This window comes from Sceloporus undulatus, chromosome 6, assembly GCF_019175285.1.
Source record: "Sceloporus undulatus isolate JIND9_A2432 ecotype Alabama chromosome 6, SceUnd_v1.1, whole genome shotgun sequence".
Lineage (NCBI taxonomy): Eukaryota > Metazoa > Chordata > Lepidosauria > Squamata > Phrynosomatidae > Sceloporus > Sceloporus undulatus.
Window position 1 is genome coordinate 161,677,438 of NC_056527.1, and position 26,967 is coordinate 161,704,404.

At 40.8% G+C, this 26,967-nt stretch overlaps 1 protein-coding gene across 4 annotated transcripts in view; it reads right to left on the minus strand.

Annotated features, from left to right (window-relative positions):
- Positions 1–293: 293 nt before the first annotated feature.
- Positions 294–26,967, minus strand: part of LOC121935613 (cell surface hyaluronidase-like) — a 76,197-nt gene continuing 49,523 nt past the window's right edge. For 3 of the 4 annotated variants that reach the window (XM_042477326.1, XM_042477325.1, XM_042477324.1), the window contains 6 exons: positions 14,356–14,541; positions 10,937–11,159; positions 9,413–9,514; positions 7,886–8,046; positions 5,874–5,983; positions 294–628 (listed from right to left, as the gene is read on the minus strand). In XM_042477326.1, the coding sequence (XP_042333260.1) occupies positions 474–628; positions 5,874–5,983; positions 7,886–8,046; positions 9,413–9,514; positions 10,937–11,159; positions 14,356–14,541 (937 nt within the window). In that variant the 3' untranslated portion in view covers positions 294–473. Of the gene's footprint in view, positions 629–885; positions 1,004–5,873; positions 5,984–7,885; positions 8,047–9,412; positions 9,515–10,936; positions 11,160–14,355; positions 14,542–26,967 lie in introns of all 4 variants that reach the window. The other variant, XR_006104826.1, reaches the window with a different exon arrangement.

Below are 26,967 nucleotides of genomic sequence, written 5' to 3' on the forward strand. Positions count from 1 at the left end.
CTTACAGTAATTGATTTTCCTCTGTAATTTTGTATCCTAGGTTGCATGTATGGGTGACCATGAGTCTGGCTACATTCCTGAGCAAACAGGGGATACAGCTAAAAACATCTAATACAAGTCCCACTGAATTAAACAGAACTTACCTTTAAGTAGACATGTTTGGACTTTCCCTGTAAACAACTCGAAGCACAAGCCCAGTGTGCTCTCAGACTTGTAGAGCAATCTGTTAATACATGTGCTGGATCCCGAACTGGAAAACAAATAAGTTGTACTCCCCACCCTCAGTTTGTCAGATCAGAATATATTTTATTCATTGTAAAACGAAGTTACTGTACAATTGCAGTTTCCTTATATAAACAAGAATGTTGGAGATATGCTCCCTTTCCGCAAGTAAGGCAATGGACACAGCAGATCCAGTTGCACAGGTTTGCCAGGCTGTGTGGAATAATGTCCTCCCTTAGTTTAACACAGTCTTAAAGTTTTGTCACATCAGCTGAGCATCCATATTCCCTCAACCTCAGAGGTACATAATATTGGAGGGAAGCAGATTTCTGATGAGTGGTTTGGCTATGGATTTTAATCCAAGAGGGTCTGGGGTTTCCATTATATCCAAGCATAGCAAAACTGCCTGTGGGGAGGACAGGAGAGGGAGAAAAGAAGAAGAGAGGCAGAGGGAGAGAGAAATTTGATATAATTAGTATTGGATCATTTGGCAAATAACATATAATAAGTCATTACAATTTGTGCAATGTTAGGTTCTCCAAATTCCTTAATGGGAAACCCTATACAAATAGCATTTTCCGAATTCATGCATGCATTTGAAACATATTTTGAAAGAAACCAATCAAGGATTCTCTATCACCTATTCATGCATATTTTGTTAACATTTGGTTTCAGATCCTGGGCATCACTCAGCCGACTTGCAACCCAAGCTTCTTAATGCTGCTTAACTGTCAGATCTGATTTCTGAGAACTCCTTACAAACAGGGTTGAATATCTGAACCTTAAAGAGAAAATATGCAAGGGAACTGAAGATAAAATCACCACACATTGACACTAAAATTGGTGGTCAAAACTTAAGTGGGTATCACTAATGAACTAACCATAGCAACCAGACTTTTAGGCTGAAAGGTGGGGTATAAATAGTCTTTAAAAAATAACCATTAATAAGACAGGGCACTTCTCTTATGACACAGTCCAACACATTCACAGAGATGTAGTTGGAGTAGTGTTTCTCCAGCTCTTCCTGTCCAGATATTTTGATCTTCAGCACCCACAATCCCTGAGCATTAGTTATGCTCACTGGACCAACTGAGACATGATATCAAGAATATCTGGATGCTCAAACTTTGAGAATCAATGGGTTATTAGAATACCGGACTGATATTTTGAAGATCCTAGGTTCTAGTTCCCATGAATTCACAGGGTTAATTTGTATCAGTCGCTCTCCACCAGGATGACATGCCGCAAAGGATTTATCAGAGAGGAGACAAAAGTAAAAGGGAGAAGAGCCATGTACATAGTTTTGAACACTCTAGGACACAAAGGTGATTAATATCAACAACATGCATATTTAGCAGATATACATAGCCACACATTAAAGATCCCACATCATGATCCTATTTGCCATTTTCACAACACAGCCCAGGCTGTAAGACATTTATTAGAAGGCTTCCCAAACAAGAAACAGTCTGAGCAATTCTTAAATCAGGCAGTAGTATCCCTAATGTTTTGGATTGTTGTTACAGAAACTCTTTCATCACAGAGGGAAATTTGGAATTTTGTTAAATTCGATCCCTTGCCTGCACAGTGGGGTCACCTTGTCCTGCATGCATTCATGGATCTGAGTTCACTTTTGCAAGGGTCCCATCTGTGCAACAGGAACATTAAAATGCATGCTGCAATGGAGGTCCACACCATTAGGCCGCTATCATGAATTCCAGTGCGTTGCAGAGAGGTGTGGGGTGTGAGAGCCAGGAAAGCTCCCCCCACTAGCATCACAAATACAGACTGAGTGTCTATGGAGGGCTAACAAATCTACTGATTGAAAAAAAAAGGGGGGGGGAGAAAAGCAGACTTTGTAATTATCCGGCAAACATTTCTTCTCCGCATCCTGCTATGGCCACCTCCCAAGTGGAATGTGACGGTCCCTTTCCAAAAGCTATGTAATTAAAGAAGGTAAGGGCAAATACCACATGCTCCAAAGCTGCCAAGGGATGGATTTTAATTAGCCCAACTGTGATGATCCAGACAGGAATTTGACTAGGATAGCTGTGGGTAGGTGGGGGTTAAATGCCCCTTGCTCTTTGGGAAAATCTGAAAGGAGTAAGGCTGAATGTGATCAACCTTCAAGCTCTCTCCCAGTCATGAATGGCATGACCCCACTAGACACCATGTTGAGGAATTTATCCATTGCTGGAGTGGGGGACAGGCTGCCTCTCAAATGTGCAGAGACTGTTAGTTCTTTGGATTTCCAATAAGACAAAGCCACTTCTGTAAAAGTGGTTTCTAACATCCCTCTGCCCCAGACGGTGTATTTAATTAGCAAAAAGAACCATAGCTGGAAAAGATTCTCATCCATTGCTGGATCAACAGATATCACCGATACAGAAGACTCAGGAATGAATATCGTATATACCCGACCATAATGTATAAGTCGAGGGCATGTTTTGGGGCCAAAATTGTGAAATCTGATATGACCCAAGGATAAGTTGACAGTAAAACCTAGAGGCATATAGCAAAGGATCTAAAGCAAAAGAAAACAATGCCAGCAGGCCTAATTGTTTGTGCTTAAGGCTGGGTAGGTGAGAAAGTAGAGGGAGCCAGTACTTCCAGACCAGATTATACTTTTGCCTTTCACCAAGGAATCATTCCATTTTTTAAAAATAAGAGTTAACATACAGTAGTTACATTGACTCATGGATATGTTGACCCAGATTTTGGGGGGGGGTAGATTTTTGACCTAAATTTCTAGATTTATACATTAGTATATACAGTACTTGTTGGTTTAAATCACTCAGATGTGGACACGATATTCAAAGTTATATATATATATATATATATATATATATATACACACACACACACACACACACACACACACACCCCACATACATACTGTATAACATATATACATACATACAGAATAGTAGATCAGAGGTGGAAAAGGCCAAGGACCCATCATTACACACAGCATAATAGCAGTGAGAAACACCGGTCTGTTAGATGGACTTCACTCAGAACCAGCACAGTAATTCCTATCCTCTGGTTTAGAAGTGACATTAGTGCAGTGAACCAACATGGGAATAATTACTTTACCAAAGGCAGTCTTGGCTGCCGTCATGGTCAAACACTCAAAAGTAAAGGGAGCCAATTCTGTCCAGACAGCGTTATCTAAAATTATCTGTTCCTCTTTGGTTTGGAAGTGAGCCTCTACCCCAAACAACTTAAGGATACAGCTAAACAAGAACCTTGCATATGATCAGCTGGAATGTCTGTTCCTAGCCTTGAGGAGTGAAGGTGGAAGCAAATGTTTTATTCAGCCAAACGTTTTGGGAATGGCTTTTAACTGCTGACTGGCTTTCACTCCTTCTAGACAACAACAAAAAAAGGTCAGGGGCCCTTTTCTTTTCCCATTCTTCCATTACATACTTGTTTCCAAATGATGGAATTTCTTACTATACCAAAGAATTTTTTTAAAGGCAACAATGGTAGTATATATTCTGGACTCGTCAGAATAGCAATGGACTCTTTGCATATGTCAGTTTAATTCTATTTCAAAAAATAGCTGCACTTTCATTTACTTTCTGCCACTTTATTCATTTTGCTTTGAATGTTAAAGGTGGATATCTAGGGTCTAGATAAGTAATAATCCATTGGGCCACTGAAAAAAATAGCCATTTAAATACCATTCATTTAAATACTATATACTGGATTCACTTTTAGATATGAGTATTTTTCATAATCCTGCTTGATTATTTTACACTACCCATGAATCAACTGCAGTTATCCACTCCAGCAATAATTAAATAACAATTGGGTAGCTTTAACTTTTTCAGATCCATTAAAAATCACAATGTATTACAAGAGATTTAAAAGCCCCACATCCACAGGTGTGTTTATGGGTATAGAATGACAACTCTTAAATATCCAGAGTCTGAAATATTATGTTCACATGAAATAAGATTTGATTCATTGAGCTGTCAAATCCTCTTTTCTGCATAAAAAAAAATGTAACCACCAATTTCTGTGTCCTACTGTTATTCCCAACAAAAACAAAATAAACCCTTTTTCAAACCCCCAAAATTCGGAAATGGACACAAACTGGAAAGGAAAACAGTTGTTTTCATTTATTGGCAGGAAGACCTAGCACTAAAGGTATCATGAAGTAATTTCCTACCCATATAACAAATAGTTCCTGCTGCGGGAAATGTCTCCCAGTGAAGGACCATTCTTTGTGCCAGCCACTCTACAGACAACCAGAGGATTTCACTTGGGTGGAGCATGGTCCTTATAAGCACCTTTTCCACTAATGGTTTGCTGTCTACTGGTCTTCCTATCCATTTCCCTACTACAGAGGTAACACTGGAAAGAGGGAGCTCTTATTCTGTTGAAGGTGCCAGTGTAGGTTTAGTCTTTCATTAGCTGACCTTCTGCCATTTCTAAGCTGGTGGGGGGGGGCGAGAATCTCTCACCACATTTCAACCACCGAGGAAATAAAGTTCAATTGACATTGAACTAGCACTGTCACCAAGGCTGCCTGCCCAGGTAAATCCTTCAGAGGATATGATGTCTTAGCATCACAGCAGTACTACGCTTTTATGCCATAGTTTCTCACTTTCTTTGGCATCTGCTGCTCAAATGGGCATTTTGTCTTTGAACTGAACAAGCTATTCATCAGTGGTTAGATCCGACACATTTGTGTACTAAGTTCAAAGCTCCTCAACCAACATAGACCACATGTCCTGAAAGGCAGCCAGTTTATCAGCGACTTTGTGCATCCCTGTTGTTTCCTTGCTGTCAAACCTGAAATACCTTGTGAATGTGCAAAGCCTCTTCAGGCTGTGGATTGGCAATGCCCTGAGGCTGGATGCCACAGTTCCTCCAGAGGTTCTTGTTGCCTATGATGCACCAGGCCAATGTATGCCTTAATCTCAGTAAGGTCAAAGGGCTTCTACACTTTAGAATTAACAGGGTTCTTCTAATTCTTTTCATTCAGCACCCTGAATCTATGCTGTGTCTCTCTATTTCACAGACTGTGGGGCAAAGAATGATTCCCATGGTGAAACAGTTCAAAGATTTCTAGCTCTATTTCTTTGTTCGCATCCTTCCTTGGCTCTGGGCATTCCCAAATGTCATTTACTGGAGTAGAATAGTAGAAGGAGAAGAGGCTGTTTCTCTCATCTGAGTACCTGCACTGCCATTTTTTGACTACAACATAGTGAAGAGCATTTTTTTTGTCTCAATATATTATACCACGTTGGGCACAGAAATGCCTTGATGGTAAAATACAATAGATTTGTTGTGATAATTTGTCTGCAAACAATTACAACTATGCATGGTAAGTGGCTAAAATTTAGGGATATTGTTTTAAACACTTTGGGTCACCATGTTATACAATGCTTTATATCAAATATATTTTATGTCAAATATATATTTTTTAAAATTCCAAAAAGCAAACCTTGATTTTGCCATTTTATACAAGGGATACTATTTTACCATCCAATTGTCTATAAGGAGACCTGAACAGCATGAATTTTGGTATTTGATCCTGGAACCAAACCCCAGCAGATACCAAGGGCCCACTGTAATTCATGCAGTAACAAAAGAGTCACCTTCTGCTGAATAAAAGGTTATGTGATTCATACAGTCACCTTTTTTGTGGAAGACAACAGGCTTTGCAGAACCTAACTTTGTAAATATGGGCATCTCGTAGGCTGCCATTACATCTGTGGTGTCTCTAGTACAAACAAGAACAATTGATCTGGAAGAAAAAGAGAAATGCAGGAGGGGAGAGACAACACTGTGAATGGCAAGATCAATGCCTACTACCTCTGCTGGAATGTATTAAGGGTCAGTTGAAGGAAAGACTTAGTCAACACTTTCCTCATAACAAGTGGTCAAAATACCCCAAAGGTGCCAGATACCATCTAATCTTGGAAGCTAAGCAGGATCAGCCTTTGTTATTACCCGGATGGGAGACTACCAATGAATAACAGGTGTTGTGAACTCTGTTTCAGAGGAAGGAACTAGCAAAACCCTTTGGCACATCACCCCAACTGGTCATTTCATTGGGCAATTGCCTCTCAGGTTTCTGTTACTCTCATGATGTTGACCCCAATAAATGGACCATCACATCATTAATCCTTTGTTTGCCTGGAAAGGAGCCCTTCCACTCTGTGTTGCCCAGAAAATGGGAGAGTACATTATCACATACCCTTAGACCAAAAGAGGGGCCTACAGTCCTCTGGAAACTTTTGGATTTTAACTATTCAAAGCCCCTTTCAGAATGGCCAATAGTTAGGGATTGTGGAAACTGCAATCCAATACATTTCCTACACAATGTGACCTTAGGACAAAGATGGGGGGATCTGTGGCCCTTGGGAGAAATGTTGCAATGCAATTATTTTACAATTAATGTGCAATGGGGAAACCGTGTTGGGATTCAACTCATGAGAGATAAATTCAAACTGTGTTCAGCCTGTTATTCAATTGCTTTCATTTTAAGTAATAATGACTAAGGTCTTTAGGTGGCAATTTAGTGCCTCCAGATATTTTGAAATATGACTCCCATAATTCTGTACTATTAGCCATGCTAACTTGAGCAAGTGGGAACTGCAATCCAAAACATCTGGAGAGCATCATAGAGCATTCTCGGGTTAATATCAACAAGATGATAATAACCTTTATTGTTGTTGCATGCCTTCAAGCCATTCTGACTCATGACAACCCTAAGATAACCCTATCACGGGGTTTCATGGCAAGATTTAATCAGAGGGGCTTCCTCTGAGGCTGAGAGAATGTGTCTTGTCAAGGTCACCCAATGGGTTCTATGACAAAGCAGGGATTCAAACTATAGCCAAGCAGAGACTGAAAAAATATGTAGAAATTAAAAACAATGAAAGTATATCGAGTCATGCAATAGCTTCAGAGCATTTGGGGTCTGTGTGGTCATGAACTAATTTGGAATGACTTGGATGTGAAATCTGTTTTCAGGTTATTTGACCTGCTTTTGCTAGCAGCCAAGACTTTTGTCTATAAATCTCTGTTGTTTCATGTTCATGTGGCAACAGAGAAAACCACAAAGAATGTGGAACAGCTGCAAAATGGAGAGGATCCAACTTTGCTGCTGAAAACATATCTAAGTCAAAAAGGATTCAGCATGCATATAGATAAGTCAGTTAATTACTTGCTTTTTTTAAAAGGGGGGGGGTCTACCATCAGGTTCACAGGATAGTCTAGCAACAACTCTGAGTCTAATCTGTCACTTAAAAAAAATAGTAGCGGAGAACCTGGAGGAAGAACCTGGCAAGAAAAAAATAGGCCAAGTATGAGAAATGGAAAAGGGATTCATTGGCTGCCAGGAAATAGCTGTGATTTTCATCTTGGGTATTTGGTGAAGGAAACAGTAAAAAAAAAAAAAAGTCTTATCTAATGTTTGGTGGAAAAGAAACCATTAACTTTAAAGTTGCAGCCAGCTTTCCAAGGTTACATTTCCATCTACCATGACACAGGAAGCCGTTTTCAGAGAGTGTCAAAGTTTGGATTTTAAAAAATAGTAATTTTTCCTTTGTTAGATTCTTTCAGGTACATATTTTAGCTGCAAAAGTGTACTCCTCTTGTACTCCCAGGAAAGTCACCCATCAATTTACCATGAAGGTCTCACCTTTCTTTTATAGACATTTCAACATAATTGATAACTGTGCGGGCAGCCTTTGCAGCGATGGCTGTATCAAAGTGCTGCCGACTCACAACTGTGCCAGAGCAGGCATCTAGAACCACAAAAAGCATCCCCCGGTTGTGGAATAAGAAGACTTCATCATTGATCTGCAACAAAGAGGAAGATAAGCATTGTCTATGGACATTCTGCATCCAGATATCTAATACTGTGTCACATTGCAGTCTAAGATGGAAAAATGAAAGACTCCTGGGGCATGTTCAGTTCATATGTGCTAAAAAGTCCATTCTGCTGAGAGCTGACTTTGGAGCTTATCACTTGGGCAAATAAGCTGTCTTACCTCTTCCAGCTTCAATTCTAGATCTGGAATGCTCCCAGACGTTATCATACCTAAATCGCCACAGATCTAGGCGGGATGATGCCACCACCCTGATACATCCCAGGTCAAAGCCTTGCTCATCTGGCCAATTTTTTAAGTTGGAACTCCCTGACTTCGAAAAAGTGCTGGCTTCAACCTGGGCTGGTGGCATCCTGCCTAGATCGATGGTGATTTAGGTATGATAACATTTGGGGGCATCCCGGATCCAGAACTGAAGCCAGAAGAGGTAAACTGGTTTATTTACCCAAGCGATAGGCTCCTTTAACTACTAGGTAAAATTAGCAAATGTGGCTTTTATTAACATGGTGCAGCTTCTAAAAGTATCTCCAAGGCTTTTAGTTTTGATTAAGTGTTGTTTTTTTGTAGTTAACACCCAGAATATCAGGGGTATCATCTGATAAAGCCAAACATGAACGAGTATTTGCTGACTCTTTCTCACAATTCAGCTCAAGGCACTACAGAGACAGAATGAGTTTGAGATCAGGTCCACTTTTGCTGTTTTGCCTTTCCTCTCTCCTGCTCCATGCCTGATGAAGAGATCTGGAGATCTCCAAATGTTAATCACAATTTTGTACTTTTGAGGGGTTTGCCTGATAAACATACTTTTTTTTAACTGCCTCTCTATTTTAGGCTGAAAGGATTAGGTCAGCTGCATGAAAGTCTGGAAACTGACTGTGTATGCATGTGTATATATTATTCCATATATATGCAGTAATTTCATTTAATCGTTCCTCTAAAGTACTCAGTATAGTACCCATAATTTCTCTCCCCACATACCCTAATCCTGTCCCCTGCTTTAATCCTCCCAGCTAACCTGAGGTAGGCCTAGCTGAGAGAGTGTACAAAGTTACAGAGAAAATTCATTTCAGAATGGGAATCTAAGCCCAAATTTTTGCTGGATCTATTCCAACAATCTAACCAATTGATGAACAATGCATGGCTCTCCAGATACTGGAGTGCAAATCGTATTATCCCAAAAAAGCATAGTCACTGCCATCCAACAATATCTGAAGCACCAGAGGTTTCCCACTTTTGCACTAACTCCTATACAACACTGGCACTTGCTGAAGTGTATGTTCTAGGTTTAGTAAATGTTAACATCTGTGTCTCTGTTGGAAATGTAAGGTCAGACATACCTTAATAAAAGCCAACTTTGAATAGTTTTCCACATCTCCCCTCTTGGCAGACTGAATCTGAATACGAATATATTCAACTGATGGTGTACTAGTGATCGCAACCTGCAGTGATAAAAGAAGAAGAGTCATTTTGAATTCATCTATGGAACTTGTTGCTTTAGGAAGTTGTAAAGTTTACAAGCAGGGTTGGCTTTACATTAGGATTAGCTACATGAAAATACTGTAAGATACTCTGCCTAAAGGACAAATAAATAAATCCCAGAGAATCTCACTGTGATTAATAGGGGAAATAAAATGGCATCTGTAATAAATTATTGCTGTGTGCAGCTCTCTTGACTAGGGGTCCAGCCAAACCTCCCCAGAACACTCCATCGCATCATCCCTTTCCCACCATTTCTGTGCAATATGCTCTCCTCAGTCAGCATTCTGTACCAATGCAGTATATTCAGTTCCTCATAGGTCTGTTTTGGGGGTTTCCCTCCTTTTTTGCACATTTCTGCAAACTAGGAGGTTCTTCCACATCTGCTGATTCCCTCCTCTGTCTGTGTTGAGGGATAATATCTTAGTTTACAGATGATGGGGAACTCTCTGAAAGAATGACCCAGTTGAAATGATAGGCAAACCACATACAATAGCTAGCAGGGTTATGTTGAGCCACCCGCAGGCCTGAAATTCAGCACACCAAAGCACCCATTTTGTAAATCAGGGCCTCTACCACATGGGAATTATTTCCAAAGTTCCACAACCACATAAATCATGGTAGCTACCATTCAAGCACCGCACACACGTTAGCATCTGTTTACAGAAGCCTGGGTGAGTTGGATGTTTTCCCAGAAGCTCTGAGTGCTAACACAAAGCAATTGTCTAGAGACAACAGAACATTTACAACAGCAGATATGTGGGTGTGGGTGTGTACATTAGTGTGGTTCTCCCCAGGGGTCTGGGTGGCTATCCACAGTTTGGAGGCACAACAGCAGGCCTTTAATCTGATCCATCATGGCAATTATGCTCTTAAAACTAAAGTCAGCAGCGTATCCTTAAACAGATGGTTGAAGGATAACAATTTTGTGCAACTGTAATTTGGGAAACTCATGGAGTACAGCATTATTGTTTCCTTTTAGGAGGGAATGGGACCATCTCTCCAGCATCTCTGAACAAGGCAGAGCTTATCCCAAAAACCTGACACACTTAACTGAAAGTTACAATTTGTTGTAAAACTGATCATTCATTTGACTCTGGATACTTTTCTATCTGCTATACCAATAAGGCTCTTTCAAATGAATAACTGTGTTAGCCTATTGTAGCATACAACAACAACAGGCTTACTTTCTAGGACATATTAATAGCAGAAAGTGCTTGAGCTAGTTTGTTGATACAGATTAACACCTATGACTGCATTTTCCGATTTTTCCTTGGGACATGGCTATATGGACTGTCATGATAGTATTTGCAGATCACTTTAGCACTACAGGTTGCCTCAAACGTATCCTTCTTAACACAATGAAAAACAATTTTGTACTGTACCCAAGAAGAACCACACTGACTGCAAGGCTGAGCCCGCTGCAAAATCCTCATCGGCTGTGAAGCTTTCTTCCAGAAATCTATCTCCAAAAAGGGATTTGGAGCACAGCTCCCAGGAAGGCTAGAGGACATAGAGGCCATTATTTTAAGACGTTCACAGCCATGTTGAGAGCAGTAGCTGTGTCCCTTCCGAAATTCACGAGCTTGAAGGTGGACAAGGAGATACCTAGCAACACAAAGAGCATGGCAATAAATTAAAAATAACAACCAATTATTAAACACAGTCACCATTTGGAATCAGAACACTTCTGACACTGCACAGTTTTCCATTTCTCCTGAGTACATGGCAAGGAAAAGGTGACTAGTTTACTAAAAGCACAGATGCTAAAGATGCTAAAGCTGCAAAAAAGCCCAGGAAAATTAGTAACTCGCCAACGATTTGAGTGTATTTGTCTGACCATTCAAACATGTCATTTTTCACACTTATATTTTGTTTTTCCTCAAAGCAGCATATATAGCTTACGTCCTCCCTACTTTATCCTCAAAACAACCCTGCCAGATATATCAGGATGAGGCAATGAATAACTGATCCTCGTGGAGTAGAACCTGGATCTTCACAGTTGTTGTGTGCCTTCAAGTCATTTCCAACTTATGGGGTTTGCCTTCCTTTGAGGCTAAGTGTATGACTTTCTCAAGTGGGTTTCCAAGGCTGAGTGGGGATTCAAACTCTGGTCTAATGGAGTCCAATTCTCAAACCACTACACCATGCTTGCTCCTATCTCCAGACTCCCAGTCTAATAGCCTAACAGCTATACCAGACTGGGTCTAGAACTATTCTACAAATATTCTTCCTGAAAGATGTCCATCCAACCTCTGTTTAAAGACCTCCAAAGACAGAGAGTCCATTACCTACCCTTCAAGGCAGTCTAGTCCACAGTTCCCTGCGTGAATTATACTACAGGGGACCTTTGTTATACACTGGGGTTTGGTTCCAAGATCAGCGTGGATAACAAAATCCATGGATGCTCAAGTCCCATTAAATATAATGACATAGCAAAATGGTGTCCCTTATTAAAAGATGGAAAATCAAGGTTTGATATTTGAAATTTATACTTTTTTGGAACATTTTCAAACAATGGATGCTTGAATCCATGTATAAATAAATCTGTGTATAAGAAGGGCCGACTGTAATACAAATGAGAGAGAAAGCATGCATGCAAAGGTAGGGGACAGAAATCCTCAACTCAAGCTGAATCTGTGGTGAACCCCTATATCCAACTTCCAAAGCTATGGTCCCAATCTGCCTCTCCATGCAATTATTATTTGCCATCAAGCTGTTTGTTATTATTTACCATCATTGTAACCCTATGAATGAGAGACTTCCAAGAGCCACGGCCATTAGTAGGCCTGAATACATCTTGCAAACTCAGGGTTGTGGCTTCCATGTCTGAATCAATCCATCTATAATGTAGTCATAGCTATTCAGTAAAAGGGCAAACAAAGCAAAACAAAATAAATCACAATGTGTGAATCGTATCACATTGTGTTCATCTTTTAGTGAGCGCCTGGGAAAAAATCGGGATTAGAACCAAGGGAACATCCTCATTTTGACATTTTCTTAGCCATTATACTTCCCCCAGAAAAGTAAATGGAAGCTTCACTGTCATCATGAAATGTAAGCTCTGAAGAGTAGACTGGGAAAAAAGAAAAAGCAGCTATTTGCTATATGGAAAAACCATTGAACCCTGGAAGGCCAAAGAAATAAATTGAATCAATGTTCTAAGAATTTAAAAGGAGAGAGCATTTACAAAATGTCATTATGAGACACTGCGTGATGAAACTGCACATTGGTAAACAATCTGTTTACATAATTTTGCAGAAACATTCCAGGCAGCTTCACCAAGAAAGACTAGACGAAAACAATTATTTCCCAATTGCCATTGTAAAGGATGCAAAGTACAAGACTGTCTCTTTGCATTCTGCAAAATCCATTCCAAGGTTCAATGGGCCAATGATGATATCTAAATATACAACTCGAGATTCTATTTTTAGCTCCCTCCCAAACTGACAGTTACAAACTATGAGGTTAGGGTTAAGCAATGCAGGGAAAACATGTCAGTACACAGTGTACACTCCCCCTGCCCCAACTTCAGCAGATAATCCTACCGTCTCCCTCCATATGGTTAGTTGTTGTTGTTTTTTTATTAACTACAAACATGTGGTCTACATTGTGGACAAACATATGTAGCTGTTACTATTTTTAGCTAGCTTTTTATTCTCATCTGTACCACAGAAGCACCAAAAATTCATAACTGAGCTTCGGGACATATAAACAGATACATGTGCAGTACGTGGGTTATGGAAGCAGGGGGACGACTTTGGAAGGCATGCAGCTCAGTGAGAGTGAACATGCTTTGCATGCCAAAGGTCCTAAGTTCAATACTATTGTTAATACAGCTCAGGAGAGGAGAAATTCCTGACTGAAGCTCGATAGGCCAAAAGCCCATTCATATCACACAATCCCAGTGGTATGAATTCACTTTTATCGGCCATGGTGCCATCACATGGATCCCTGGGATTTGCAGCTTAGGGAGGTTACTTAGAATTTTCAACCAGAGAGCTCTAGTGCTTCACCAAACTAAAAAACCCAGGATTCCATGGGATGTTGCAATGGCAGTTAAAGTGTAATCATAGGGCAATAACTGTGCAATTTGAAATGGGCTCTGAAGACAGGGAAGCTTCAGATCTCTGCTCAACCCTCCCAAGTTCCCTGAGAAACGGGTCTCAAGAGGTCGGTCTTTTCTTATACTCAGGCAATTCTTAAAGTGCCCACACAAAATAGGTGTTGGACAGATGGTTTAATGCCTTGGATGTGGTGAGGTGGTGCAAAGTAGGCTTAGTGCTTGGCGTTTTAAATCGGTTCCAGTCTCCTGGAGGCTGGATTATTGCACACTAAATTGCCACCCAATCACCAGCCGCCATCAGCCCAGGTCCCAGCCGGGTCCAAGCCGCACTCCGCCAGCACTTTTTACAAGTCAGAAAGTTTTCCAACTTCTAAGAAGTGCTGGTGGAGCGAGGCTTGGAACCAGCCTCATGGCGTCCGGCGATTCAGCAGCGAGTTAGTGTGAAATAACCCCCGCCTCCATCCCACATCCTAGTTGCAGCCCATCAAGCTGGAGCTGATTTAAACCAAGTGATACGTTCCATAATCTCTCTCTTTAGTTGTGTTTTCAAACAGGATACAAAGTCTAGGGAGAGTTAATTATTTGGATTACAAAGCCCAGAGTCTCAGCACTGCCAATGGTAAGCTTGGTCCAGCAAATAACTTCTCCAAGTGTATACAATACAGCTATATATAACATAGGTGTCTGCAACTCAATGGCAAGTGTAAAGACCAACACAAAGTTGCCACTTTCACTCACCCAGATGCATTGTCAAAATAAAAGAGCCGTTCATCATCAGTCCCGTTCAACATGCTTAGATGGGAAGAAGCCGCCATGTAGTGCTTCACACTGTGCGCCTTCCCTGTCTGTTGATGATAAATGTCTCCCACAACAGTGAACACGGTACCCTTTGGGTAGCACAAGGCAACGTCAATCCAGTCTCCCCTGATGATGAAAGAAGAAAGGAAAAGGTTAAGCAGGCAAACTGGCAGAAAATACAAGAGCTATTAAAAAGGAAGGAAGCATCTCCAGCTGAGGGATCTATCTTTAAGCGGGAAAAACACAAACACATCTCATAATCCCCAATCCATCCCACTCCTTCACACGCCATGGAAGATTCACATCTGGCGCTGGTTTTTATTACTGGACTGATATAACATCCACAGGAGCTGAAGGGCAGCGATGGCTCTTGATCTTCAGATTATGCCTCCAATTACTTCAGGAATGCTTAAAAACAGATTGGCTCTCATTGACCAGGATGAGCAAAAGGATTTTATGCAGATCTCACATCTGGAACCAACCTTAGACATTCTGTCCTTCTGTAGCCTTGGAAGAGTGGTTGCGCACAGGAGGGGATTCCCTATGTTAAAAAAAAAAGTACTACAAACACAAAAAAACAGTTCCCTGCAAATGAAAACTATACTGTATCTGGATGAATGGTCTTCATTTAGCCTTTTCCCCATGTTAGCTTTCTGCATGAGGCTGGTCCTACCATTAGGCAGCAAAGTATTGGAGGAAAGAACTGCATATAATGCAGATGGTTCTATGCTCCTTTCTGCTTTCAGAGTTAGCAAAGGACACTGTCTCATTGCCAATGCTAAAGAATGCTTCCTCTGCCTAGGCAACTATTTCTTTCTATATCAAATGAGAAGGCAAATACAATCTTGTTCTGAGTAAAGGAAATATCTCGAGCCTGCCCTGTTTCAGCTTAAATGGAGGTTCCATAATTCAGTGTACATGGCTCCAAAAAAGAGTATACCACAAACTTTGTCTCTTTTGCATATATATTTGGAACATATACTTCAAGCTTAAGGCCAAAGCACATATTTTCTGTATGCACTCACAAACTAGACCAAACTATTAAGAAATTATCACAAGGATCTTCCATAGTCTACTGCAGTCATTCACATTTTCGAGGCATGCCAAGGAGTTTACTGTGATGCCATGGCACACTAGTTACCCATACTAGCATACTAACTCATATTTTGAGTTAACATATTTTGCAAACGTCAGTCATTGAGACTCAGTACTGTGTAAAAGGTGGAATATAAATAAAGAAATAAAAAATTGTTGAAAGTGATGGGGTTAGGAGTGAAGAAACCTCATATTATTGTGGGTTTTTTTCCTCTGTTACTTTCAGTATCACTATAGTTACTGAAACAAGACATAAACCCTTGGCCAGGGCAGTGACCAAGCTGTGAAAATCCAAGCAGTGAATTTTTTCCAGCAAATGACTTCCCAGAATGCATGCTACCTGGAAAAGTCTGTCCAGAACAAGTATTGGAAGGTTGCATTTTGGGGGGAGAAAAACCAAATAAATCGCTTTGGTAAATTTTTGGCTCCTGTTCCATTTTCAAAACAGTCATGACTCATTGGTCTTATGAATGTTCTGGGTAACAGTTTCAGTGGTAAAACAGCACTCTGACAACTTGTTCTGAGAACAGTCCTCTCCATAAACCAATTTTTCAGTTTTCCTCGGGGAACAATCCCCGTTTTCCAGAATTGACTCCAGATAAACTCTAGCACCATTTGTCCTTTTGAACCTTTTTGAATCCGTAGAGCAGGGATGGGCAAAGTGCAATTCGGAAAAAGCATCCAGCCCTTAGTCCTCCCAAACTCTTTTACGCCTCTGTCTATTTTCAAGGGAAACATCTACACTGCCATTCCTAGGAGCTGGCAAGAGCAACAACGAACTTTTATTAAAAGATAATAATGGGGCCCTTGGAGTGTTTTAACATCGCTAAATAGCTTTATTTCTCTAAACCAGAACAAGATTTCCAGTTTTTCTCTTTCTGTTCTTTGTCATTTTTAGCAATCTGAGTAGCCTATGGTGGGTTCCAGGAGACAGAAATGTGGCCACTTGAGTCAATGAAGCTACCTAGCCCTGCTTAAGAGAAAGGAGGTAGCATCTTTGTGGCTTTCCTAAGTCCATTTAGTTAGGAGTTGAATTATTAAATGGTGGGTAAATCGAACTGTGTTGGCTGTATTCTAGTCAGGACTAACAACGGAATTTGGGTGGTTGGGCTAGATCAATACTAAGTCATACTTAGAGTAGATCCACTGCAGTCTGCATAAGCCCAGTCCATGACAATAGATTCAGCCATATTACAGAACATGCACTGTGCCTTTTATATGTCACGTATCCAATTTTATTTTACAGTTTACCACAAAACTGACAAATCCAAGTGAAATAAGTGGCTATTACGATTGAGATGAACAAGAAGCAGGCAACGTTGGATTGATTTGCTTTTTCCCCATATTTAGCAAAACTGCCTCTTTACCTTTCACCCGATCTTTCCCCTGCAAAAATATCCATTATTATGCAGTGATTTTCTGAGCATATCTGGGTGTGTTTTGCTTGTTAAGAACAAAAATGCACAAATATATCACACTATCATTTCTAAACGTAGTTGACAAAAACAATCTATGATGGGATTTTTAAAGCCCCCCCACATCACTTAATTCTTTGGCTAAAAGCCTGAAGCAGTTGTAAAGGAAACTGTCTTCCCAGGGAGTCTTCATCCAGCTGTTCTATTATTGTATCCCATTCCTCCACTTTCTACAGATTTTGTTTTTATTTAGCATTTTTATATAGCACTCTGGATGGCATCAGTGCAAAAACTATTGCCAACTATTTTGCACTCAAGAATGTTATGGGCAGTTCCATCTTTAGGGAACTACACGTGCTTAACACTAAGTAAAATAAACCCACACATTTTCTGTTGTTTCTTTTTAAATAATAACAACAGGAAAATGTCATGGAAAGGTGACATTCTCAGAAATGCACAGACAAACAGATCTCTAGTAGCTGTGACTGTATATTTCTTCATTTTCAGTAATTCACAACTATGTGGATTGAAGTCCCAACAGTTCTTGAAAAGGCGCACTCTTGCAAAGGCTGGAATGGAGGAAGAAAGGAGCATGAATTTGATTTTGGCTTCTGATATCTAGAACAGCTTGTCCTTCCTTTAGCCTCCCTTGTAAAATGTGCTAGATCTGTTGACTTACTAGGCAACATGATGGGAAAGCCAGATCATGAAGGCCTGGCTTGTATGCTTTGAAACTTTCCATTTCAAGACTCATAGCTGTTTGCCTCCATTTACTTGTGAATACAAGATAGCAAACAAAGCTTAGAAATGTTCCTTTTTGGATTACAAAGCCCCATAGCCATGAAGACTTTGGGATTGTGAGTGCTGTAATCCAAAGGCAACTTTCTCAAACTATGCCAGTAAGTCTGGTTTAATAATCTGTTTGAGGCCTCAAGAGTAAACATGGAAAACATCAATTTAGAAACACACAGAATGGACTTAGGTTAAAAAAAAAAGGAGTTGGAAATTAGAAGGTTTTTTTCCCAAGTAATGATTATTTGTGTGACAAGGTTGCCATTAAAAAAATTGACTCTGCTCCTGAGCCTTTAATAGCAACCTGATTGATAGAAATGTAGTGCTTCAAGATTTTTAAATTACTTATCTCTGCCACAGAAAAATACTTAATTTTATTTAATTATAGCAAACCCTAATGAAAACCACAGTGTTTCCCTAATACACAGAATACCTGTTTACTCAAATTTATGCTGCTGCCCAATTAATGAAACTATATTTAAGGAGGAAGCAAGCTGAGATAAGGACAAATCCCTCCTTATTGCCTAGTTGAGCAACACAGGCCAGTTTACTTGGCAATAACATATTTTTTTAGCTTTTATTATCAGAAAGGTATTTTACCTTTCTGCTTTCCATCTCAAATATTTGCCTTTGAAGAAGCAGGGATCAGTGCAAACTATTGCAAGGTTATTGCATTCCCTGGCACGCTAAGCATCTCCAAAACCTACAAGGAGCCTCTTTAAAAATTCCAGAGGCAGGAATCTCAAGACTGCAGTCATCCTTGCCACATCACTGTCATCCAGCAATTCACACAAGTAGGCTGGTTGTCTTAATTACTTTTCTATATCTGTTCGTTCTAAAAGTAAAATAAATAAAAATAAAAATAAAACCAAAGGCATTCTGGGTAGGCCATAAGGCAGAGTTAAGGGGGAGTCAGAAAGAGAGTGCAATGGCAGCCCCAATCGCACAATCAGAAAGACGTGCAATAATGGCTATTACACAAAGAGGTATGTTTCCATTTTCATTGACAAGTGCAATTGCAATGAGAAGAGGGCTCCTGCAGTACTGTCCCTAGAGAGTTTCTTTCTCTCATATTTACCCACTTGGACCCAAAGTTGTTCTTTGAGGCCCTACCAAATGAGGCACATTACCAGCCATGCTAGAATCACAGACTCATAGAGTTGGAAGAGACCCTAAGGGCCATACAGTCCAACCCCCGTTGATCTCGACACTATAAATCACACTGGCTTTTTAGCTACTGCAACACTGTTGATTCATGTTCAACTTGTGGTCTACTAGGACTCCTAGATCCCTTTCACATATAGTCTCCTTAATCCAGGTGTCCGCCATCCTATATCCATGCATTACATTTTTCTGCCCTAAGTGCAGTACCTTACATTTCTCTGTGTTGGTAGGATGCTTCAGACCTGCATGAAGCATCCTACCAGTAAAAGGTAGCTGGAGCAGTATGACTTTGGGAAATTAAGGCAAGTACGGGATTCATCTTGGATGTTTATGTTTTTCACATGCAATTATACATATAAAATATGCAATGAAAATAGCAATATACATGAATTTATAATATGAAAGGCAAACCAAAAGACTGGCTGTGTGTTTACCTGGAAAAGCCACTTTCCTTTTTAACTATAATTCCCATAATCCCTTTCCCTCCCCACATACACACACTAGTAAGGGCAGTGGCCATGCTGGCTGGAATATTCTGAGAATTGTAAACCCCCAAAAAGAAACTTTTCCAAGCTCTGGTTTTTACTAAAATCAAGAACAAAGGTGCTATTTCTTCACCTTTCGTGGTGCCCTTTGCAATCCCTCTCATGTGAGCTGGCGGAAACAGTACTTTAATGCTGATCCAAGATGAACGGAGAAGGTGGCTGAGCAAGCCCCCCTGCCCCCCCTTACCAAAAACACACTGGGGGTCATTTTAGGTAGAATGGTCAGCTGATGCTAATTGAAATTCAAATTGCAGACTGTACACAATAACATTCAGTGCCTAATAGCTCTTGGGCTTGCCAAGAGTTTCTTTCATCCTCCTCTTCTTCTATCCCGCCCCGCAGAGAAGATTGCTCATAAAGGTGGGTGCAGGCAGGGAAAGGAAAATTAAAATAGTGCCTTACGTTGGGCATGCTTGCAACAGGCTTGTTCAAGCCTTGCTCCATTTATCTTAGCTTCCCACCAGAGTGCATCACTGGCAAGGAATTTAATCAGAGTATGATTAACAGTTTAGGAAGCAAGAAAGAATAACACTTAACAAAGCAGGCATAATGGTGGGAGGACAGCTGAACACACGCTGCCTGAGTGTGTCAATTATTACTGCTTGCTCAAAAGCACAGCTAGGCATTCAACAGAGAGCAGTGGTTAAGACAGTTCCTCTCTCTGTTGCTTTCCCCCAGAAATACAGCACACCGCAAGATGCCAGAAGGGACAAAGGGGTGGGTGCAAGAGGTGTGTACAAAAGCACGGAGTACCTGCCTTTCTACCCATCACTTCAAAATGCATTTCACCCTCTCATTTGTGGCTCTTTGGCAAGAGCAAGCGCCATCCTTTACATCAATTGTACCCAAACTTTAGTCCTCCAAAAATGTTTTGAACTTTAGCTCCCAGAATACTTGATTGCTGGCCAAATTGCATAGAGCTTCTGGGAGTTGAAGTCCCAAACACCTGGAGGGCCAAACTTTGAAAAATACTGCTCTATATATTACTGTCCAGAACAGGAGTATACCTTGTATTAGGCAGAACGAAGCAACTGTCTTAGGTACCAGGAATGTGTGACATCTCTTGGCCCTTCTTCCTGTGGCCCCTATAAGAAGGAAGAGCTGTGTGTGCCACAAACCCATCCAGTCCTCTAAACTGGCTCGAAGATTAAGGATGAGTGTCCACCTGAAAATTCAAAATGCTCTAAAATCTGAACATTTTTGAGCACTGACATGACACTTTAAGGCTTCAGTTCTGGAATATACAGTATGTACTGCTTTTGAAAGTCTGGAGAACCAGCGTGGTGTAGTGCTCTGAGATTTGAACTAGGACTCTGGAGAGCAGGATTCAAATCCTGGCTCAGCCATGTAAACCCACTGGGTGACCTTGGGAAAATCACACTCTCTCAGCCTCAGAGGATGACAATGGCAAGCCCCCTCTAAAGAAATTTACCAAGAAAACCCTATGATAGATTCCCCTTAAGGTCGCCATAAGGTGGAAATGACTTGAAAGCAGACAATAACAACAATGACACACATGGCTGGAGAAAGATATGAGAGATGTGAGACTACAGAGAGATGCAAGAGACATGCAGCTAGAAAGAGACATAAGAATCTGTGAAATGGTAGAAGGCATGGATTCATGACAAGTACTCTACTTCGATTCCCACCATTTTACAGATCCTCACATCTCTCTCCACCATCACATCTCCAGGCTCATAAATACAAACAGGTACATACTACACTACCTGTATTCCAAAATACTAAAAAAAAAAAGTCCAAACTCTGAAACACGTCTGGTCCCAAACATACTCAACCTGCATTCAACTGGCAGTCTGGTTGTAGAATGCAGTATGTGTAGAATATGAGAGGGGATGCCATTTGTCTGTTGTCTCAAGGGCCAGTCAGTAAAATGTTCTGAGACGGGTATGTGTCTGTGCGAGAGACAGACAGAAACTTTATCCTAATTCAACAAAGCAAATGATATCCTCAACCAAAATGAAGCCTGAGAAAGAGATCAGGGAATGTGCTTGCATAAAATTTCATTTGTCTTGTTCATTCTTTCCTCCCCTGCCCCACTCCTATTCAAAGCTCCTCAAATACAGATGAGAAGATACACCAGTATTATGTTTCCCAATGGCAACAGGATAGGGTTGCAATATCAGCGGTATTTTATCTGGAGTCTAGGCATCCTACTCAGCAACAGTCTGGACCATTAGCTGGCCCAGATTCTAAGCTTTAGGGACAAGCTATGGCAGTACTGCCCCCCACAACTCCTAGACTTGCAGGGGCATAATGAGTAAAAACAAAATGGGGAGGGGGCTTTACAGAGCATGGTGGGGGTTATAATTTTTCATAGTATAGTAAGGGAACTGTGCACACCTGCTGTAAACTCTGCTCTGCTCTGGGACCACAACAAACTCCAATTCCTAGAATTCCATAGATTGAGCCAGGGCAGTTCAAGCGGTGTCAAACTAGTTTATTTCTACAGTGCAGATGGAGCCATATGCAGCAGTAGAGTTACATCAGAGAGGTCTTTGGTGGCCAAAAAGCATAGGAGGGGAGGAACAAGGGGACTAGACCTCGGAGATTATCACACAGGGAAAAGATGTCCTTGTCCCATCCTTATCATTTTCAGATGACGTCACGTTTATCTGGTCATTGTCCCATCACTGAATCACAACTGACCACGACTGCATTAAAGGCTTTGACATGATGTTGTGCTTATCCTGTCATTGTCCTGTCACTGAAGTGGAACTGTCCTGTCATTTTGTATTACTGCGAGTTCACATTAATACAATTCCGCTTAAATGATGGGACACAGCGCGACGTCTCTGAAATGTTTTCACACAATTGGGACAAAGATGGGAAAGTGATCTGCTGTGCACCTGAACCCATCCAGTCCCCATGTGATAAATTTTTAGAACCTTTAAATATCTGATGAACTTCAGGGTTCTAAGTCTTAAGTCTTGGTGGTCTGTGATAGCAAAAGATATTTAAAGGGGTTTTGTGATTAAAAAAAGTTGAACCACTGGCCTATCTAGTACAGTCAGTGACCCACGGAAAGCTAACAAATGTGACTCTACTAAGAGCTACCCCTTGCTTGCACTCCCCAGCTTACCACCTCTGGTATTGATACATCTTCTTTTTTCCCTTTCTGCTCCACAATACACTAATACAACAGAATGTGGAAATAGTCTTATATTCTTCGCTTTCAACTGCTTTTGCAAATAGCAGCCAAGGAAGGGGTGGAAAGGCTGGGAAAGTTGGAATATGACAATGGCACATCACATATTTTGAATTATTAGATCCTGGGTGGGAAAAGTAGAGACGACAGGACACATACAACCCCCAGGCTGTTTTTGAAGCCCTTACTGGTCCTTACACCTGTAAAACAAGATTGACTCCAAAATGTTGTGGATACGTTTGGGGAACATGGAAGCAAAGAAGGCAGGCAGATTCTGCTGGGGGGCATATATCCTCTTAACCCCTTGCATTAAAAGAAAGATGGAAAAGAGGGAAGGGGAGAAAAGAAAAATAAATATGGCAACACCTTTAAAACTAACTATTTTATTTCCACATGAGCTTTCATGGATATAAATCCACTTCTTTGGATGCAATACAGGGTGCTCTCCTAAGTACTAGAATTTATTATAGAACATTCGTAAATCTCGCCAAGAGTGGCAATTTTTCATTTCCTCCCTTAAATTTCATTCCCGCCTCAGCTACTGTACTACGCCAGCAATTTCTAGGTGGCACTCTGTGCCAAATCCTACCACCCTAAAGTCTTCCATCTGAGGTCAACCCAATAAATCTAAGAATTTTAATATCTGCATTCCTTCCAGTCTTATGTTAAACATTCCTCCACTTCCACTGCCAGAGCATTAAGACTGAACAGGCACTTAAAAGAATCTTTTTTTGGTCTTTTGTTCTGCCCAGTTAGTTTTAATCTTAACTGACTTGCAGTGAACCAGCTAAGATAAGCTTCTTGCACGGGTCTCTGGTTAGTGTTGCTATTGTTGGTCCAAGATAGAGTATGAGCCTGCCAATTCATCCTGCTTGTCTCCAATGCCAATTACACCGCAGAGAAAACGACAAGGGTTTAGATAAGAATTAATAGCGAAACACTTTCGGATCAGCCGACATTAACGGCAGCTTTCCATCCCAAGAGGTAGAATCGCTAAAATTTCCAGAGAAAAACAAATGATTTTATGAATCTTAGCTTACAAAGTCCCTTCCATAGCTGGAAAGGTTAGTTTTTTGGAATAATACTCCTAATATGAACTTTTACAAACTTATTCTATCCAAACATAGGGTTGGAAGACACAAAAGGGCCATATAGTCCAAACCCTTGCAATGCAGGAATATATAGTCAAAGCAAAACTTGAGTAGTTGAGTTATAGCCAACAATCCTATAAGCACTCTTCCTCTCCATGACAGCAAAAAACAACAACACTGTGATGAATTTGCTAGGCTGGTAAATACATGTAACAGGGGTTCCCCTTTAGAAGCATCCCATAAAAACTGCAAGGAGAAAGCAGAATGCACAGCAGTCCCATGGACCAAAGTGAAATGCTCCTTGTTGCCTGGCTAATGAGCAAGTCTGAGCACTTTTAGAAGGGTTAGAATATCTAATGCCCTAAAGGCACCAGATCGTGTCTGATCTTGGAAGCAAAGCAGGGCCAGCTCTGGTTAGTACTTGGCTGCCAACAAATATCAGCTGCTGCAGGCTTGATTTCAGAGGAAGGAAATGGCAAAAACCACCTCTGAGAATTCCTTGCCTAATAAAACCCTATGAAATTCATGGTGTTGCTATAAACTGACCGTCAACTTCTAGGCACATAAATAAACACAGACACACAGAGAGAGAATATCTGCTCTGGCCTACACTTTTAAGAAGCTTCTCTGCTATTATAACCTTTTGGTTCCTTTGCGTGGCACAATGGTTGAATTCCCAACGATATTCTTAAGTCTCAAATTCAGCATCCAATGCATAATAATGTCTCAATGGATATTAACAAAATGGATATACCGCATTGTGTGGTCATTAGTGTTTCTGCCAAGGAAGGTTTCCAATCCTCACTCAGCTGTGAAGCCTATTTCTCTGACCCCTCTCCCAGACTATTCCACATTGCTGAAGGGATAAAATGCAGAGAAAGAATAACTATGCATTTTACCCTGATAAGGGAAAATAAATATAAATCCATATGGAGACACGTTTTCTACCTGGGAACCCATTCTGAAGAAATGCCCAGAGGAGAAGTTTGCAACTGCTTCTCCTTTAGGCAACTAACCAAGTCTCAAACATGCTCAGGCTTATTAGTAATACTGAGTGCTTAATCCTATTTACCGTCACCTTTCTGACTACAAATGGTAAATACAGCCTGCCTCTTCAGTCCTCTTACCATTTGACTCTGAAAGCATTTCAGCTTGCAATTAAATCATGCATCCAACCTAGCCAGCTTATTGAATTTAAGAATACCAATTCAATTTTGTCCTTTCAAAACAAGCAAAGACAAAAGTTCTCAGGGAAGCACGTCTTAGCTTGTTGGACCAAATGCTTACCTTAGGTTTACTTCTTGGCCAGGTTCTGATCCAGCCTTGCCAACTGCACCTATCCACCTCCGCAAACTCTCCTTTTGGCAAACTCCGCTTTTATTAACATGCTTAGTCTCTTGAACCTCGCCATTTCTTTATATTTTTGTGAAGTTACATTCCATTTAGGCAAGGGATGGGCAACTGTGTCAAGTCCAGGGGCCAATTTATTATTATTTTTATCCTTGGGGCTCACAAACACCTTTTAAAATGCAGAAAACCCAGGGAAAATATATAGGTGGCTGGTATTCTACCTTTGATTCTGATATACTGGTATTTTAGTGCAAGAGGAAGGGAGCTGAAATTTATTTAAATGTTCATAAGAGCTAGCAGTGGAATTATGGAGGTTATAAATAAAGAATATGGAAACTGTCAAGTTGAGGAAGCCAAAAGAAAGTACAAACAGAACCAGTTTAGGACTGCATCACACCAGCCTGCTGTCCCACCACAATTGCACTAGTGGAAGCATGCCAGGTTGGCATCATTTCTTATCATACATTTCCCCATGATAGTGCTTTGGCGATCCATGGTCACATGAACTGTTTTCCACATTGCCAAATGCCGCCTTCCAGGAGGAAGAAGGTGAGCACATAACCACGGCTACCAACCACCTCCTGAAGCTGGCTATGAATGTGCACACAGTGTTGGCTGCTGCAGTAGCTTCTCTTCCCTAACCCTTCCAAAGCATAGGGCTGCTGAGTTGGGAGAAACTGTCCATGCAACAATTATGAGCCAGTAGCTCCGCATAGGTCCAAAACACACTGCAGAAATAATCCAGTTTGAGACAGCTTTAACTGCACTGGCTCGGTGCTAGGGAATCCTGGGAATTATCGTTTATTGTGGCACCAGACTTTTCTGACTGAGAAGGCTAAATGTCTCACAAAATGACAGTTCCCAGAATGCCCTAGTACTGAGCCACAGCAGTTAAAGTGGTTTCAAACTGGATTATTTCTGCAATGTTTTGGACCATAGCGGAGGTTAACAAGAGTGTGGCAAGAAAGCCATTGCTGGAACAGACCCATATCAAAGTCCATTTGGAATTTGCAAAAAAGGTACATGGGAGATACAGAAAACATAGAAAAGAGATCCTAAATTGAACTATTTGGCCTTGCTGGGGGAAACCTTATATGTGTTGCAAAGCCAACGATATTCATGACCCTAAGAACACCATTTCCATAATGAAGCATGGCAGTGGAAGCATCATGTTATGGTGATGCTTTTCCTCAGTAGAAACTAGGAGAATGATCCAGACTGAGGGTAAGATGGAAGGAACCATATAGTTAGGAAAATCTGTTCCACTCTACAAAGGATTTGAGACTGGGGCTCACCTGCTAGCAGCACAAGTAAACACACAGCCAATGTAACATTTGAGTGATTAAAAAGAAGAACCTGAGCAGCCCAGTCAATGCTCAGACCTCAGTCCTGTTAAAATCTGCTGAAAGTAGCTGTTCACCAATATTCCCAATCCAACCAAGCAGAGGTGGAGCAATTTTGCCAAAAAGAAGGGACAAAAAATGCAGGATCCAAATGTGCCAAAGCTGATAGAGATTCACCCAAGAAGATGCACAGCTCTAATTGCTTCCAAAAATGCTTCTACCAAGTATTGACTCGGGGAGTGAATAGTTATGCCACCTACAAAAGCCAGAAGGCTTTTGTTTATTTAACTTATGCACTCCCTTCAAATATTTTTCACCTTCACAGTATTAACTATCTTATGTACATCAGTTCCACTTTGGTGCCACAACAAACTGCAATTCCCAGAATTCCACAGCATTGAGCCACAGTAGTTAAAGTGGTGTCAAAGCAGATTACTACTGCAGTGTGGATGCAGCTAACGCCAATTTAATCCATTTCTATTCCACGTTATCACACAACAAAATCTCTCTGGTGCAATATTAATATAAGTTACTGTATTTTATATGCTTGACACCGAATGCTCATTATATGAGAGGGACAATATGCTCCCC